Source organism: Lynx rufus, unplaced genomic scaffold (assembly GCF_022079265.1).
Source record: "Lynx rufus isolate CCGP_SWC_20201006 ecotype Redwood Valley unplaced genomic scaffold, mLynRuf1.p SCAF_4, whole genome shotgun sequence".
NCBI classification, from domain to species: Eukaryota; Metazoa; Chordata; class Mammalia; order Carnivora; family Felidae; genus Lynx; species Lynx rufus.
The window spans coordinates 2271074-2288068 of record NW_025814856.1 but is presented as its reverse complement, the minus strand read 5'-3'; the positions used below and the strand labels follow the sequence as shown (position 1 = coordinate 2288068).

At 60.9% G+C, this 16995-nt stretch overlaps 2 protein-coding genes across 2 annotated transcripts; both read left to right on the top strand.

Moving 5' to 3' along the window:
- Nucleotides 1–4474: 4474 nt before the first annotated feature.
- Nucleotides 4475–6444, top strand: LRG1 (leucine rich alpha-2-glycoprotein 1). The gene is made up of 2 exons (XM_047097685.1): nucleotides 4475–4506; nucleotides 5433–6444. Exons 1-2 carry the CDS (start codon nucleotides 4475–4477, stop codon nucleotides 6442–6444), a joined length of 1044 nt encoding a protein of 347 aa, XP_046953641.1.
- Nucleotides 6445–8556: 2112 nt separating this feature from the next.
- On the top strand, nucleotides 8557–15086 carry PLIN5 (perilipin 5). The gene is made up of 7 exons (XM_047096691.1): nucleotides 8557–8772; nucleotides 9201–9396; nucleotides 9951–10033; nucleotides 10526–10706; nucleotides 12007–12206; nucleotides 13624–13740; nucleotides 13998–15086. The coding sequence occupies exons 1-7, from the start codon at nucleotides 8698–8700 to the stop codon at nucleotides 14526–14528; spliced, it is 1383 nt and encodes a 460-aa protein (XP_046952647.1). The 5' UTR covers nucleotides 8557–8697; the 3' UTR covers nucleotides 14529–15086.
- The last annotated feature ends 1909 nt before the right edge of the window (nucleotides 15087–16995 follow it).

The following is a 16995-nucleotide window of genomic DNA, read 5'->3' as shown; positions in this document are numbered from 1 at the left end:
CTGGCGTGTGTGGGTGTGCGTGCGCGTGTGCATGCCGTGTTCGTGTGCAAGGGGCCAGGAAGGGGAGGGACGTGTGTGTGTGCGCGTGCGTGCGCCCACGAGGGCTGCTGCCGGCGTGTGTGTGTGTGTGTGTGTGTGTGTGTGTGTGTGTGTGTGTGTGTCGGGGCGGGCCGCGCGTGCCGTGTACGTGTCCGTGTGCGAGGCGGTGGCCCCAGCGGCCTGGGCGTTGGCTGAGCCGGCGCCGGGGCTTCCAGAAGGCCGGGGGGCCTCCAAGGTGCCGGTTAGGACTTTGAGGGGAGACAAGCAGGGGTTTCGGGCAGGGGGGCCGGGAGGGCCTGCCCGGAAGTCACATTGGCAGCAGCTGTCCAAAGGGCTTGGTGGTCCGGGGGCGGGGAAGGCGGGCGGGCCCCACTGTAAATACGGCCCCAGGGTGGTCAGAGGGTCCCATGCCACCCGTCCCCTCGTGACCTCCCCCTCGACCTCCAGCTGACCATGCATGCCAGCTGAGTGGCCAGCTGAGTCCTGGACCCTCTCTGGACTTTGCCTCCCCCAACCCCCTCCCCATCAATAAAACTGTTTACAACCACCGGCCCCCCAAGGCTCTGGCTCTGCTCTGTCTCCTGGGGGCGGGACCTGGACCACGGTGTTGCCCCCGGGGGCCAGCTGGGAGCCCCTGTGTCACTCGTGGTGGCAAGCAGAATTCTGGGGAGCTGGGTGTGGAAATGGGGGGGCATCTTCCTCCGGATGGGGCCGGTTCCCGATTGGTTCTTGAGCAGATATTTACTGTGCACCTGCTATATGCCAGGCACCGTCGGGGACAAAGATCCCTGTCCTCATGGAGTTCGTAGCCTAGTTGGGGAGACCGGTCCTGTACTTGCAAATTAGGACTGGATTTGAAGGAGTGATGTGTGCAGTGGGGAAAAGGCCAGGTAATGTGCTAGGTAGAGGGTGAGGGTGTGGGGGTGGCCAAGGAGGGCCTGTCGAGGTGACCCTTGAGCTGAGATGTGCTGAGTGAGAAAGCAGCTATGGGGAGGCGTGCGGGCAGAGGGAACAGTGTGGGGGACGTGGGAACACGCTTGGAGGAGGGGGCAAGGTGGCCACAGCGGCCCCGGGGAGGGGAGGCGGCAGGAGCAGGTGCAGATCAGGAGGGAGAGGAGGGCCAGGGCTCGGGGCAGGCAGGGCCCCACAGATCAGGAGCGTAAAAAAATGTTTTTATTGTGGCAAAATCCACATAAATCCACATGAGTTCAAATGCACCATGGGAAGTGTTTTAAAGTGCACAGTTCGGGGGCGACCAGGTGGCTCAGTTGGTTAAGCATCTGACTTGGCCTCCGGTCATGATCTCGTGGTCTGTGGGTTCAAGCCCCGTGTCAAGCTCTATGTTGGCAGCTCAGAGCCTGGAGCCTGCTTGGGATTCTGTGTCTCCCTCTCTCTCCGCCCCTCCCCTGCTTATGCTCTGTCTCTCTCTCTCTCTCAAAAGTAAACATTAAAAAAGGATTTTTTTTAAGTGCACAGGTCAGTGGCATGAGGTCCGTTCACACTGTTGGGCACCCATCCCCACCATCCATCTCCAGAACTTTCTCATCTTTTCCAAACTAAAACCCTGCCTCCATTACACATTAACTCCCCATCCTCCTCCCCCCAGCCTGATGGAGTTTAAGTGGGACAGGGAACCACCCGAGGCTTTGAAGCAGGGGCGGGCTCTGATTGCACGTTGAGAGATCTCTGTAGCATTTTGCCTTTAGGGTTCACACCCCTTCCTTCCCGCCCGCTTCCGATGAAGCACCTACTGTGTGCTGGGCTCTGGGGGTGGAGCAGTGGTCGAGACAGATCTGGCTCCCCCTTGTCCCAGGGGAGACTGTTAGCCTAGTAAACAAATGCAAAACACCGGGAGGACATGCTTCTCCTGAACGCCTGAGAGGTTTGACCTACAACATTGTGTAAGTTTCAGATGTTCGATACATGCCAATATCGCACCATGAAAGGTTAACACAGCCATTACTTCAGGTACTTCTGTGTGTGTGTGTGTGTGTGTGTGTGTGTGTGTGTGTGATGGGACCATTTAAGATCTACTCACCCGGGGCGCCTGGGTGGCGCAGTCGGTTAAGCGTCCGACTTCAGCCAGGTCACGATCTCGCGATCCGTGAGTTCGAGCCCCGCGTCGGGCTCTGGGCTGATGGCTCGGAGCCTGGAGCCTGTTTCCGATTCTGTGTCTCCCTCTCTCTCTGCCCCTCCCCCGTTCATGCTCTGTCTCTCTCTGTCCCAAAAATAAAAAACGTTGAAAAAAAAAAATTTTAAGATCTACTCACCCACCGGGCGCCTGGGTGGCTCAGTCTGTTAAGCGTCCAACTCTTGACTTCAGCTCAGGTCACGATCTCAAGGTCCGTGGAATCCAGCCCTGAGTTGGGCTCTTCGCTACCAGCGCAGAGCCTGCTTGGGATTCTCTCTCTCCCTCTCTCTGCCCCTCCCCCACTCTCTCAAAATAAATAAAATTAAAAAAACAAAAGATCTACTCTCTTAGCAATTTTCAAGTATGTAATACAGTAACGTTAATGATAGTCACCGGGCTGTACGTTACAACTCCTGGATGTATTCATCTTGTAACCATGCATTTGTACCCTTAGACTCACATCTCCCCATTTCCTGCACCCCCAGCTCCAGGCAGCCGCCATTCTACTCTGTTTCTAGTTTTTTTTATTTTAAAGAAGTTTTTTAATGTTTTTTTTTTTTTATTTTTGAGAGAGAGAGAGAGACAGAGTGCAAGCAGGGGAGGAACAGAGAGAGAGAGGGAGACACGGAATCCGAGGCAGGCTCCAGGCTCCGAGCAGTGAGCACAGAGCCCAATGCGGGGCTCCAACCCACAGATCATGACCTGAGCCAAAATCGGATGCTTAATCGAATAAGCCACCCAGGCGCCCCTTCTGTCTTTTTGATAATAGCCATTCTGACAGGTGTGAGGCGGTATCTCATTGTGGTTTTGATTTACATTTCCCTGCGGATGAGTGAGGCTGAGAACCTTTCATGTACCTGTTGACCATCTGCGCGTCCCCCTCGGGAAACTATTATTCGGGTCCTTTGTCTATTTTGTGCATATCTGTTTTTGTGTGTCCATCTCAACGGGTCTGTTATTCTGTCCTGCTTTGTCTGTGTCTCTGTGTTGTATCTGTATCTGTGTATTCATGAGGGTGTTCACCCGTCTTTCTTTACGCCTGCCACGGTCAGCTTGCACGTATGTCTCTGAATCTGTGTGCCCACAAGACAGAACTCACATTCATTCTCACGGCTCGAGACAAAACTCTTCAGAGATTGGGCTGTGGAGAGACTGGGCCATGGCCAGGCGTGACCAAAGTCCAGGTGCATGTAAAGTTAACACATCACCGCTGAATGTTTAGAACCCAACAAGAATGAAAGCGCTGAGTAACCAAACCCATGAGATGCAGCCAAAGCAGTTCTCAAAGGCACATTTGTAGCTTCCGGATGCATTTATTAGGGAATGAGGGAGACTCCAAACAAATAGCTCATTAGCCTTCAGATGAAGAAAGAAAGAGCAGAAGGGGCCCTTGGAGACTTGAGTTCCACTTCACGGATGTGGAAGCCGAGGCCAAGAAAAGTTAAGCCGCTCGCGTAAGATCACAAAACAGAGAAGTTTCTATAGAGCTGGGAGCCGGAGCATGATTTAGTCCCTCCCAGGCCATTGTTTGAAGACTGTGGAGACTTTAGGCATCACTCCCTTTTGAATTCTATTTTTTAGAAATTATTTCACTTGGGGGCGCCTGGGTGGCTCAGTCAGTTGAATGTCCAACTCTTGACTTCGACTCAGGTCATGCTCTCACGGTTGTGGGATTGAGCCCCCCGTCAGGCTCTGTGATGAGTGTGGAGCCTGCTTGGGGTTCTCTCTCTCTCTCTCTCTCTCTCTCCCTTCCTCCCTCTGCCCCTCACTCCTGCTTGCACGCTCTCTCTTACTATTAACAAAACAAAACACCCAGAAATTATTTCATTTAGAAAAAAGGTCAACAACAATATGTCATGAATTCAAGACAAGTCCTCTTTGTTCCTTCCATTGAACTTCCTGGTTGCTTAGATTTATTGCAAAGACTAACTCTTGCTTAGAGAGCTGTCCCTCCCCTGCCCGGGAACGGAGCCTTGCAAACGTGACCCTGGATTCCTGGAGTGGGGGGAAGTGAGGATTCAGCCCCAGAGACTCTGGGGGTACCCACCCCCCAAAAGCAGGAGTCAGGGGGATGAAACACCAGGTAAAAGCAGGCGGAGAAGGGAGCACGGCCCTCCCCTGCCAGGAAGCAATTTTGCAATTCTGACCACCCCCCTTCCCTTGCCTGGCTCAGGTCCAGCCACTAACGGGAACGGGACGTGGGTGAGGACTTCCCTGGGGCGGGCGGCCCTGCCCCCAGTCCAGGCAGGTATAAGGCTACCTCACCGGGCTGAGCGAGCCCAGATGGAAAAGGGGGAGGCCATCATGTCTTCTCGGAGGCCACAGCGAAAGCACAGGTGAGTCCCCCCACCCGGCCCATGGTGGGCAGAGCTGGATTCCAGGCAGTTCCATCTGATGCACGGAGGTCACGGGGCGAGATGTAGACCCACGGGCTGGAACAGAGCGACAGGCTCTAACTGTGGTCAGACTCGCTGTCACTCACACTTGCTACAGCAGTGCTCCACGGGCCGCACAGAGAGCGGGAGGCCCACCAACGCCTCCCGACCAACACCCCACCAGAGGCCTGCTGGAGGGACCGCGAGGGGCAGAAGCCCAGCCCTGGGAGGATTATGGTGCCGCCTGTAAACCACCCCACCCCAGGGCCAAATGCCTGCTCCGATCTGCACAAAGCTGGATGCGCTTTCCGTGTTCAGGGTTCCCTTGGGAGCCCTGGGTTGCCCTCGAGCACTTTGGAGCAAGGTAGAGCTGGACACAGCAAGTAACCTTGTTTGGCCGGCGCTGGGCAGAAAGGGCAGAAAGTTTCCCAGAGGGGACAACTTGGGAAAGTCGGAGAAAGTTTCACGGGCAAGGGAGCATCGGAGCCGGGGCTTTGCAGGACAAGTAGGAGTTCGCTGCCCCGGCCTTCAACATATGGAGCCGGGGAGGTAAGAAATGACCCAGAAAGCAAGCTAGAGCAGAAGGAATTAGCACATGTGACTGTAAATAATGAACAACCCGTTGGGGCAAGGCTGGCAATGGGGAGGGGTAACACTTATGGGTCAGAGAAACGCAGTCTTCAGAGAGTTCGAATTCTCTCTGGAACAGCAGCTACCTCTGGCAGCTGTGAGGGGTGAGGGTGGAAGCGAGGAGAGGAACAGGAGGTGACTGCACTCGTCCCGGGGACCAATGCGGTGGCATGGTCCCCGGTGGCAGACAGGAACGGGCTGGCTGATTCTGGGGACGTTTTCACCCAGCCGGGTGTCTCTTCTGTCGTTGCCCGCAGCCCCGGAGGCCTGGACTCCCGGCTTTCTAGAACGCTGCTCCTGCTGCTGCTGTCTACGGCCTCCGCCCAGGAGGTCACCCCCAGCCGTGCCGCCTGCGTGGTGTCCCATGCGGTCAACGGCAGCTCCGTCTCCTGCCACCCCCCTGCCCAAATCCCCCGCCGCTTCCCAGCCGACACCGTCTACCTGGTGGTGGAGTTCTTCAACCTCACGCGGCTGCCAGACGACACGCTCCGGGGCCTCGCTCGCCTCCAGGAACTGCACCTGTCCAGCAACCAGCTGGAGAGCCTCTCGCCCAAGTTCCTGCTGCCCACACCGCTGCTTCAGGTGCTGGATCTAACCCGCAACCGCCTGGCCCGCCTGCCCCCCGGCCTCTTCCAGCCCTTGGCTGCTCTCCACACCCTGGTGCTGAAGGAAAACCCGCTGGAGGCCCTGGAGTCCTCGTGGCTGCTCGGCCTGAAAGCCCTGCGGCATCTGGACCTTTCCGAAAACCGCCTCCAGACCCTGCCCCCGGGGCTGTTGGCCAACGTCACCTCCCTGCGCATCCTCGACCTCAGCAATAACCAGTTGAAGGCTTTGCCCCCAGACCTTCTGAAAGGCCCCCTGCGGTTGGAAAGGCTGCATCTGGAAGGCAACGGACTGCAGGTGCTTGACGAGGGGCTCCTGGCACCCCAGCCAGACCTCCGCTACCTTTTCCTGAATGACAACAAGCTGGCCACCGTGGCAGCGGGCGCCCTGCAGGGTCTGCGGCAGCTGGACTTCCTGGATCTGTCCAACAACTTGCTTACCGGCGCGCCTAAGGGGCTCTGGACATCCCTGGGGCAGCCCACCCGGGACATGAAGGATGGCTTTGACATCTCTGGTAACCCCTGGATCTGTGATGGGAACCTGGAAGACCTCTACGGGTGGCTTGTGGCCAATAAAGACAAGATGTTCTCTCGGAACGCGACGCGCTGCGCTGGGCCTGAAGCCTGGAAGGGCCGGGTGCTCCTGGTTGCAGCTGAGTCCCACTGAGGCCTGGGGCTGGGCTGGGGAGGCGGGCCTGGGAGCGCGCTGCCTGCTACTTGGCAAAGAACTCACCCCCGGCTTTCCAGAGCTGCTGGCTGGACCCGCCTGGCCCGTGCTTCCCCAAACACATCTTGGGCTCTCTGGCCTCCCGGTACCCTCTCCCAAGAAAGCCTTTCCCTGTTTTCCGGATCTCTGGGCCTCCAGGCGCGCCCAGCCTGCACGGCCTCCCTCTGGCCCAGCCCTGGCCACACTGGGGTTGTCTCTGTCTGGCTCTGTCTCCCCCACTTTGAGGGGTTCTCCGAATGCAGGGCCTGGGGCTGGGGTGCCTTCTAGCCAGCATCACTCAGTTTGGGGTCAGAACGGAGGGGTTAATAAATAACTGTGGAAAGGGACTGGGCGTACTGGAATTCAGTGTCACAAGCATCTCCCAAGTTGACTTCCTAGGTCTCCAGGAGGAAGGAGAAGGAAAGAAGAAAGAGGAGAGACCCAGGGCCTGGGGGCGCAGGACACAAGCTTCTAGAGCTTCTAAAGGGATTGCAGTTGGGATATGATGGCCTGTGGCTTCCCCTCTCCCTCCCCCATCCAGGACTTAACTCCAAATAAAACCCTGACCGTTGCCCAGAGTGTCATTTGACCGGTGGATTCCTGCCACATCTGTGTCCCGGGGAAGGTTTAAATTAAACTGGATGCTTCAGGTCTCCAAACAATTCATCATGCTGGCCGGTGACAACCTAGGGGGATAGCCACCCAGGGCAGGCCTGAGCAGGCTGGGCAAAGCTGAAGGCTGTGTCCTCCCAACTCGCAACCTTGAGCCACCTGCTGACACAGTGCTGGGCATGCTGGAGCCCGAGTCAGACTTGGGGGACCCCTGGGTGTTCGGGGGGGACATGCCCAGTGTCTTCAGCTCCCTGGAAGGAGGGTCGTTGGTGGTCATTCCAGGTATGATGACGAAGGCCAGGGAGGGGCCCGGAGTCTGGCAGAGAGGGGTTTGAATCGGATCCCTCAATTGGCTCATCTGTAAAATGGGGATCCAAGGGAACGGGCCGGCCTGAATCCTGGCTGAGTTCCACGGCAGATTTTTCTAGATAAAAACGCCTTGAAGACTTGCCCAAAGTCACTCCTCAGCGAGGGGGTGGGGGCTGTGATCGCCCTCCACCGTCCGCGTGGCAACGGCAGGGTGACGGGTGGCCAAACCTGGCCAACGGAAGTAGTCCGATCCTGGGGCATCCAGCGTCCCCCAAGTTACCATGACAACCGCGGAGCGCCGGCGAGAACCCCAGGGAAGAGCCGGGAGGTGGGCGGGTGGGCTGGAGCCCCGCCCCCGGGCCACGCCTCCACACGGCCTCTCCCCATTGGGCAGTAGGGAAGGCCCCACCCCCCCCCTCCAAGAGGCTATAAGGCGGGCGGGGCCGGCGGTGGGCGGAGCCTGGAGCCCTAGTCGGGGGTCGGCGGCGGCGTCCGGGGGCTGGGGCTGCGCGCGCCCGGGTGAGTGCCACGTGGGGGCGTCCGGGAGGACCCCGCAGGTTGGGGGCTCCTGATCGGGTGGGCGGGAGAGGATCCAGCGGCGTGACAGGGGCGGGGGGTGAAGGGCCGGAGCAGGTGGCCGAGACCCTTGGCCCAGTTGGCTAGAGCTCAGGACCCAGTTGAGCGGCGACCAGGGCCCTGAGGGCACAGGGTGGGGAGAGGGGAAGAACTTCGAGCGAGCGGGGAGTCTCGGGTCGAACTCCCCACTCTGAGCCTGCTCAGATGTGTGGTCCTGGAAGCAGCGTGGACCTCACCTCTGGGTGCCTCAGTTTCCCTGTCAATCTTTAGGTTTATTGGGATCCCGCAGCTACCACCTCCGCCCCTGCGGGGGGCTGCTTGTGCAGTTCTGTCCGGGGAGGGGGAGCTGGGGGGTGCGCAGGGGTAAGAGGGGCCTCTTCTCCTTTGCGGAAGAGGAAAGAGCTCAGAGAGGGGAAGGCACTTGCCCAAAGTCACACAGCAGGTAACGGCAGGATGTGAACCCCAGTCTTTCTCTCTCCAGAGCCCATGCTTTGAACCCCACCTTGCCAGAGGCTCTCCGTGTGCACCCAGTGTGTGCAGAGCCCTGTGCATCCAGTGACCGTGTCCCTCACGACGCTGCGAGGAAGGGTACTGTCATAACTCTGTTTTGAGGAAACGGAGGTTCCAGGAGGGAACAATACTTTGCCCAGGTCGCAAAGCCCAGCGGGACAGAGCCCAAGGCCTGGAAGGCCCTCTCACTCGGCCCTGCCCCTCAGGATGTCTGCAGCCGACATGTCAGAAGATGAGCCTGTGCGGGCCCCCAGAGACAGCCTGTGGGAGCAGGACAGGCAGGTGAGGGGCCGCCCCTCCCGAGGACAGGGGCACAGGGAGGGGTGGGGGCACCGTCCCTCCCGGGACAGTTTCGGGCCAGGGGCCCCCTCCCGTGCCCATCCTTGCTGGACCTTGCGGGGGAGGGCTGCTGGCACACGCTACCCACCGTCTCCGCACTCTCAAGGGCAGCAGCACGAGTGACAGCGATCACAGCACACGCTCTGCACCGGTCCCCGTTCCAAGCGCTTCGCGCACGTCGGCTCCTTGAATCTCCCGGCTCTAGAAACCCATTTGACAGATGGGGAGGCCGGAGCCCCAAGCTAAGCGTGCAGCCCCCCCCCACCCGCTCGCTCGCCCCTCAACCCGGCCCAGAGAAGGGCAGCGGACCGAGGGGGCGGCGGAGCTCCCCGCACCCCCTCGGGCCCCTCTGATGCCACCCGTCCCCGCAGAACGTGGTGCAGCGCGTGGTGGCCCTGCCCCTGGTCAGGACCACGTGCACCGCCGTCTTGGAGGCTTACAGTGCCGCTAAGGACAGGCACCCGCTGCTGGGCTCCGCCTGCCGCCTGGCCGAGCACTGCGTGTGTGACCTGACCGCCCGTGCCCTGGACCACGCCCAGCCGCTCCTGAGTCACCTGCAGCCCCAGCGTGAGCACCCCCCCTCCCCGCCACCGCGTCCCCGGGTCCTGCCTTTGATCTCCTGGACCTCCACCCTTAGCTGTCTGCTTGTGGCCCCCTCATTCTGTGTCCTGACGCCCTCCCTCGTGGCCTGACGTTCCTCAGGTATCTCCCTCCCCATCTGCCTCTCTGTCCTTGCCTCTGCGTGTCCTGAGCCCCACGTCCCCCCCGGACCCCTGTGATCAGCTGAGGGGTCCAACCTGACAGAGGGGCGGGGGGCACAAGACCCTTGGCCTCACATCTGACCCAGGAAGGGGGGTCACCTCCCCCGCCTCCCTCTCAGCCAGTGTGCGTGACCTTGAGCCTGCTCTCTGGGGCATCTGAGCCGGCCCTGGGCGAGGAGTCACCTTGGTGCTGGCAGCAGCCGGGTGGCAGGGCTGAGGCGGGGAGGGAAGTGCAGGTGGGGCCCGGCCTGGTGACCCACCCACACCCTAAGGGTCCCCAGCCCCTCCCAGGGTGGCCCGGGCCTCCCTCTGCCTCTCCCTACGTGTCCCTCCCTCACTCCCTGACTCTCCCCCCTCCAGTGGCCTCCGTGAACAATCTCGCCTGCAGGGGTCTGGACAAGCTGGAAGAGAAGTTGCCCTTTCTCCAGCAACCTTCGGAGACGGTGCCGTGGGGACCCAGAGGGGGCTGGGGGTGGGAAGGAGCAGGGTAACCTCCTCCGGGACCGGACGGGTCGGGACTGCACCAGCCAGATTAAAATAATTAGTACCCGGGGCGGGGGAGAGGGGAAGGGGTGACAGGCATTGAGGGCACCTGTTGGGATGAGCACTGGGTGTTGTATGGAAGCCAATTTGACAATAAATGACATTTAAAAATAGACTAGACTAGAATAGAATAGAATAGAATAATGAAATTGAAAAAAAAGTAATAATAATAAACAGCACCCGAGTTTACTGAGCACTTAACATGTGCCAGGTGGTGCTGGTAACGCCTTCAACGACCCTGTAAGGGAGAACTTTTACTCTCCTCCATGTTTTAGAGGGGAAACTGAGTCCCAGAGCCAGGAAGGGCCAGGGACCCTGGGCACCCAGCCCCAAGGAGCTGGGGGAAGGGAAGGGAAGGGAGCCCAAACCTGGAAGGGGACCCCTCTCAGCAGGTGGTGACCTCGGCCAAGGACACGGTGGCCAGCAGTGTGACGGGCGTGGTGGGCCTGGCCCGGCAGAGCCGCCGCTGGAGTGTGGACCTGAAGCGCTCCGTGAGCCACGCCGTGGATGTCGTGCTGGGCAAGTCGGAGGAGCTGGTGGACCACTTCCTGCCCGTGACCGAGGACGAGCTCGGTGAGCCCGGCTCGCGCCCACCCTGCCCCGAATCCTTCTGCCCACTCCCCATCCCCAGAGGTTACGGATCAGAGAAGCCCGGGACTTGCCCAGGGCCACACAGCAGTTCAGGAGGAACCACACGGGCCTGGAGCCCAGGCCTGAGCCCCCCGGGCATTCGCACGGCCCCCCGCCCCACCCCCTACGAGAAACCAGACCACGCAGACCCTAGGGCTGTACGGGGCTTACAGACTTGAGGGCCCCGGTCCCAAACTGGTGTCCCTTCCGATGGTCACACTGGCCTAAGCAGTGCCTTTAAAATGCTTTAGTGCATCGTGTGCCTTTAACAATCGGATTTTGCCCTACAAATCCTGATTTGTGGCTGGTCCTCAAAAACTAAACACTTGGGCTGAACGGCATCTGCCCCTTTATACGGTTCCCGTAGCCCCGCCATCGTCACAGGGCTCCAGGCTGGCTCAGTCAGTGGAGCATGTGACTCTTGATCTTGGGTTTGTAAGTTCGAGCCACACGTCGGGGGTAGAGATTACTTAAAAAAAAAGAAAAAATCTTAAAAAAGCAAAACAAAAAAACAGCATTCTCCAGCTTTCTACATCTTGTTCCTGACCCCAGAGACGATCTGACTTCTCTCAACCCCTGCTTTAGGGGGGCGAGAAGAACATGTCGATGCACTCCCTCCTCGGCAGAAAGGCTTTGAGGCATTTATGAGGCACCTACTGTGTGCCAAGCGTTTCTAGTATACCCTTGTTTTTTTTTTTTAGGATTTTTTTTTAAGTTTATTTTGAGAGATCGCTTCTTGGCCTCTTGGCTAAGATCAAGTGTAGTAAAGTTTATTTTGAGAGGGAGAGAGAGAATGGGGGAGGGGCAGAGAGAGGGAGAGAGAGAATCCCAAGCAGGCGCCTCACCATCAGCGCAGAGCCCGACGCGGGGCTCGAACTCACAAACCATGAGATCATGACCTGAGCCAAAGTCGAGAGTCGGACGCTTACGCAGGTGAGCCACCCAGCTCCCCATAGTATATTCTTAACAGACCGTTTCATAGAGGGGCTAAGAGTGTCTGGGTTGGAATCCCAGGTCGGCCTCTTGCACACTGGGGGGCTTCATCGCCCCTTGCCTCAGTGTTCCTCATCTGTAAATGGGGCTAATAGCAGTGCCTACGTCATAGGGTTTGGGGAAATGAGTTGATGTCCCTAAAGGAAAACTATAAATTTGGGAGCCCGCGGGCTCGTCAACGCACAAGGAGGGTGAGCAGACGTGGAGGGGGCGGCCATGCGGACCCCCATCCCCCCGTCCCGTCCTCCAGCGGCCCTGGCAGCGGAGGCCGAGGGCCCGGAAGTGGGGTCCGTGGAGGAGCAGAGGAGACGACAGGGCTATTTTGTGCGCCTGGGCTCCCTGTCGGCGCGGCTCCGCCACCTGGCGTATGAACACTCTCTGGGGAAACTGAGGCAGAAGAAACACCACGCCCAGGACACGCTGGCCCAGCTGCAGGAGACACTGGAGTTGGTGAGATCCTTCTGTTCACTCCCTCCCCCTGATGCGGGCCGGGGAGCGTGGATCGAGTGCCAGCTGGGGGCCTGGTCCTGAGCTGGTCTGACGGGGGAGGCAAAGCCGGGCTCAGCTGCCTCCAGCCCGGTGTGTTCAAGGCTGGGGCGGAGAGGGCACATGGGTCTGGGGAGGCTCAGGGGGGTCGAGGTTCAGCCTGGGGAGACAGGAAGGGGCTTCAGTGGGGGGAGAGCCAGTAGGAGCTGGAATTTATAGGTAAAGTAGTTCAGGAGAGAAAGAAAACACCCCTCCCCTTGCTTTCCTGCCACCAATCCCGATGCACCCCAGCTTTAGGTTCAAGTCTCTGCCCTCACTGTGTGTCCCTCCCTGCTCCAAAGGACCACGGAGCCCCCACTTTTTTTTTTTTTAACTGTATTTATTTTGAGAGAGAGAAAACATGAGCAGGGGAGGGGAGGAGGGAGAGAGAGAATCCCAAGCAAGCTCTGCACGCTCAGCGCAGAGCCCCAGGCGGGGCTCGAACTCACAAACCGGGAGATCGTGACCTGAGCGGAAGTCAGAGCTGAACCCACCGAGCCACCCAGGGGCCCGCGGGAGCTCCCGCTTGGCTCAGCTTGATGACGTCAGACACCCCCAACCTGCTCCCTCATCTGAACCTCCAGTCACCTGGGGGGGGTCAGGTCTCGACTTCCCGCTTCTCGCACCCACATCAGGCACCTCAGCCGGGATGCTGGCTCCGCCCACAGGTCCCCTTCCCCTTCCTCATCCCCAGGCCCAGCCCCCCAAGCGCCACCTGGTCCCCCAGCTCCGTCCGGGTCCCAGGCTGTCGTCCCCGCAGCGGCCACCAGAGGGCGCCGATGAGCGCCCGAGTGGGTTTCTATCCCTGAACACCATGTCCTCAAGGTCAGGTGTCAGAACGGGCTTCCTTTTTAAGGCTGAATAATACTCGTGTACAGATGGACCACAATTCCTGTTTGTCTTCTAATACCTGCCCCGTCCTGGGCACCGAAGGCACAGTGGCCCCGTCAGGACGCTCGAAGCGCAGTAGGGGAATGAAGGTCATGATGAAAAAACATACCAGGCGCTGGGGCATCGGCCCAGCCAGGAGGCAGGGAGGGAAGACTTCCGTCCGCTCGGAAACACTGGAATGAGCCAGGCGGGGGTGTGGGGCGGAGGGAGGAGTGCACCCAGCCCACCGGCCAGCGTGGCCGAAGCGAGTCTGAGCGACGGGGGAACCGCGAGTGGCGGCGTCTGGCCAAGAGCAGAGGAGAGAACGGGCCGGTTGGCCAGGCTGGATTAGCAGGGGAAGGTTGCAGGGAAGAATGTTCTCTCCGTGGTTATCGAGACCAGATCCACGCTAGGGTCCTGGCTCCCCCGAGCCCCCGGATCCTCAGCTCCACCCCCGCCCCTGTCCCCTCAGATCAACCTCATGCAGTGTGGGGCCACACCCACTGCCCCCGCCCGCCCTGGGAAGGTGCACGAGCTCTGGGAGGACTGGAGCCAGCGCTCCCCAGAAAACGGCCGTCGCCGCAGCCAGGTAGGGTGGCGGCGAGGGGGGTGGGCGGGGGTGCGAGGGGGCGTTCTGGATCTATCCAGGGTGGCGGGGAGGGGGGGGCCGGGCTCCAGCCGTCCCAAACCAAGGGCTGAGGTCAGCGGTTTGGAGTGTCCACGGGGAAGCTGGCCGGATGGTCCTACGGGGTGCCCTGTGGGGAAACTGAGGCAGGGCGCTGGTCCTGGGGGGCGGGGGGGGGGCGCGCCCGTCGGGGACGCTGAGGCCCCTCCCCTCCCCCGCAGGCAGAGCTGGAGACGCTGGTCCTGTCCCGGAGTCTGATGGGGGAGCTGCAGGGCACATTGGACGCGCTGGAGACCAGCGTGCGGGGCCTGCCCCCCAGCGCCCAGGAGAAGGTGGCCGAGGTGCGGCGCAGCGTGGACGCCCTGCAGTCCGCGTTCGCCGACGCCCGCTGCTTCGGCGATGTGCCGGCGGCCGCCCTGGCCGAGGGCCGGGGCAGCGTGGCCCGGGCCCACGCCTGCGTGGACGAGCTCCTGGAGCTGGTGGTGCAGGCCGTGCCGCTGCCCTGGCTGGTGGGGCCCTTCGCGCCCATCCTCGTGGAGCGGCCCGCGCCCCCGCCTGACCTGGAGGCTCTGGTGGACGAGGTCGTGGGGGGCCCTGACCCCCGCTGGGCTCACCTGGACTGGCCGGCCCAGCAGAGAGCCTGGGAAGCCGAGCACGGGGACGGGCCAGCCCTCCCGGGCGACACTTCCAAGGAGGAACCCACGCCCCCCAGCCGCGCCAAGCACACCCTGATGCCAGAGCTGGACTTCTGACCAGATGGGGCCACGGGGCAGCAGACGCGGCCCTCGGGAGGTCGCCCTGCACCCCCCCTCCCACCACCCCGAGGTCCCTGCTGCCCCCTAGTGGCCACGCCCGTGCACTAACAGGCCGCAAGGGGGAGGTCGCCCTGCCCCCCCCCCCCCGTCCCCGCTGCCCCCTAGTGGCCATGAACATGCACTAACGGACTGCGCGGTGGCCTTGGCCCAGGTGCGCGGTGGGGGTGGGGGCTAAATTCAGACGCCTAGACCGGCTTCACTGATCTCAGACGCTCCCCAGTCTTTCCCTTGGACACAGGGGGACTGGAGCCCAATTCAGGTCTCATTTGCCCCAAGCTGGGTGCCTCTGTCTGTGGTCCCCGTCCCTGCACCCCCGCAAAAAGCGGATCAAAACTCCCCAAAGAAACACAGTTTGCCCAGCGGCTGTCTGGGGGTTTGGAAAAGGAGGCACCCTCCCTCCACCCCCCCAGCTTGTACATCCTGGACGGGGCGGGGTGGGGGGAGGGGGGAGTCCCTGAGAATATCCAGCTTCGTCCGCTGGGCCTGCTGCATCCACTGGTTTGCCCTTTGGGGTCCACGCTCCAGAATAAAGGTGCTTTGTGTTGTCCAAAGGCCTATGGCCTCCGTTCAGGTCGGGGTGGGTGTTGGTTCCAGGGTGCGGGGGGCCTCAGGCGTGCGGGGCCGCAAGGCCCAAGCCAGGGTTCAAGGTTTGAAAGGAGTGATACTCCTCCCCGGGCCTGCGGGGACTCGTCATGCTGCGACTCCTCCAGCCGCACTGGTCCGGATGGGGCAGACCGAGGTAGGGGAAGGGCCACAGGCCAGTCTCCTGGGGGCCCTCCCATCCTTTCACCGAATTCTCAGCCGCCCCCGAGACTCCCCTGCGGCCGGGTGGGGTGTTAGGAAACCGCAGTCTGATGTGGTGAGGTCAGGGTGGCCCCTGGCTTCCCTAGGACCCGGCCCAGGGGCGGTTCTGGGAGGTTGGACCACTTCCCACCGGCCGGATTCGCTTCCCTGCCCCTGCGTAGAAACCTCCATGGCTCCCAGTCACCCTCAGACCAAATATCCAAACTCCTTTGCTGAGGCCGTGCCCTCCCACCCTCCCACCCGTCTCTCGGACTCGTCCATGTTGTAGCCCCAGCTCCAATGCCGCCGCCTCCAGGAAGCTCTCCCTCACTCCACCCCAGGGGCCTAGCTCTGACAGTTCCCCTTCTTGGGACTCCAAGCCCCCTCCACCTGCGCTTGGAGCCACAGGCAACCTTGCCTTCTCTTCCCCTGGTGAGGCTGGGGGCTCCCGGAGGGCCAGGCCAGGTGAGGATGGGCAGAGTGGCACCCAGGAAGGGCATTTTGGCAGAGGGAAGGGCTCAGGCAGAGGCACGGCAGTGGGGGAATCGGTCTGACAGGAACAGAGTGGGGAGAGAAAGATAATGGGTCGAGGTGAGTCTGGGAGTGGGTGGAGCAGTAGATAAGGTCCTGGGGTTGAGTGTCAGCCTTGCCTACGCCTGGGTGGGCAAGCTCCTTCCCTTGCTGAGCTGTGCCCGGCAGGGAGCAAACCAGATACGAATCCTGCCCTCGGGGACCCCACAATACAGTGGGAGAGACAGACGATAAACAAGAAACGGACGGAAATCGTCTTGGTGTTAGTAGGTGATGAAAAACACAACAGGGCTGAGGGATGGGGAGCGTGTGAGGGCAGGAGGAGGGGTGTATATTTTTAACAGGGGACGAAGGGGCCAAGGAGACTTGTCTGAGGAGGTGAGATAGAAGCAAAGACCAGGGAGCGTTCCAGGCAGGGGGCACCACCGGTGCAAAGGTCCTGGGGCAGCAGCGGGCCGAGTGTGTCGGAGGAACAGTGAGGAGGCCCGTGTGTTTGCAGCAGAGTGAGTCAAGGGGAGAAAGGGAAGAGGGGAGGACAGGGAGGTGATGGGGGCCAGGGGCGGGAGGAGGACTCAGGTTCTCCCCCAGGGAGGGCAGAGGCTTGGGGGGCTGTGGGCAGAGGGCGGGACCCGACTCCGGTGTTTACGGGCACTTTGATGGTCTTTGCTGGGTTTCTCCGCCGTCATTGTGCCGCGGCGGCCCTGGGGGAAGGGGAGGGGCCCACCCAGGGGTTCCCGCCTCCCCTGCCACCTTTGGGAAGCGTTGGCTGGGAGGACAGAGTTTGGGGGACATCCGCATTTTGTTCCCCAACTGTTTGGTAAACATGCGATTGCGCCAAGGAGATGACCTGGGGGTCATCGGGCTGTGTCTGAACCCTCCCTCCTCCCAGCTCAGCGCCCAGAACGGCCAACTGGGTCTCCACCAGCGTGCAGCTGGGGCCCCTGTCCCAGGAGCGGGCAGGGGGGAGACTTAGCTCGGGGACAGAGGTCACTTCTCTGCTGGCCTGTGCCCCCTACCCACCGTCAGCCCACCCTGTACACAGGCTCTGGGTCTGGGTTTGAATCCCGTCCCTGCCACTTCCCGGCTCTGT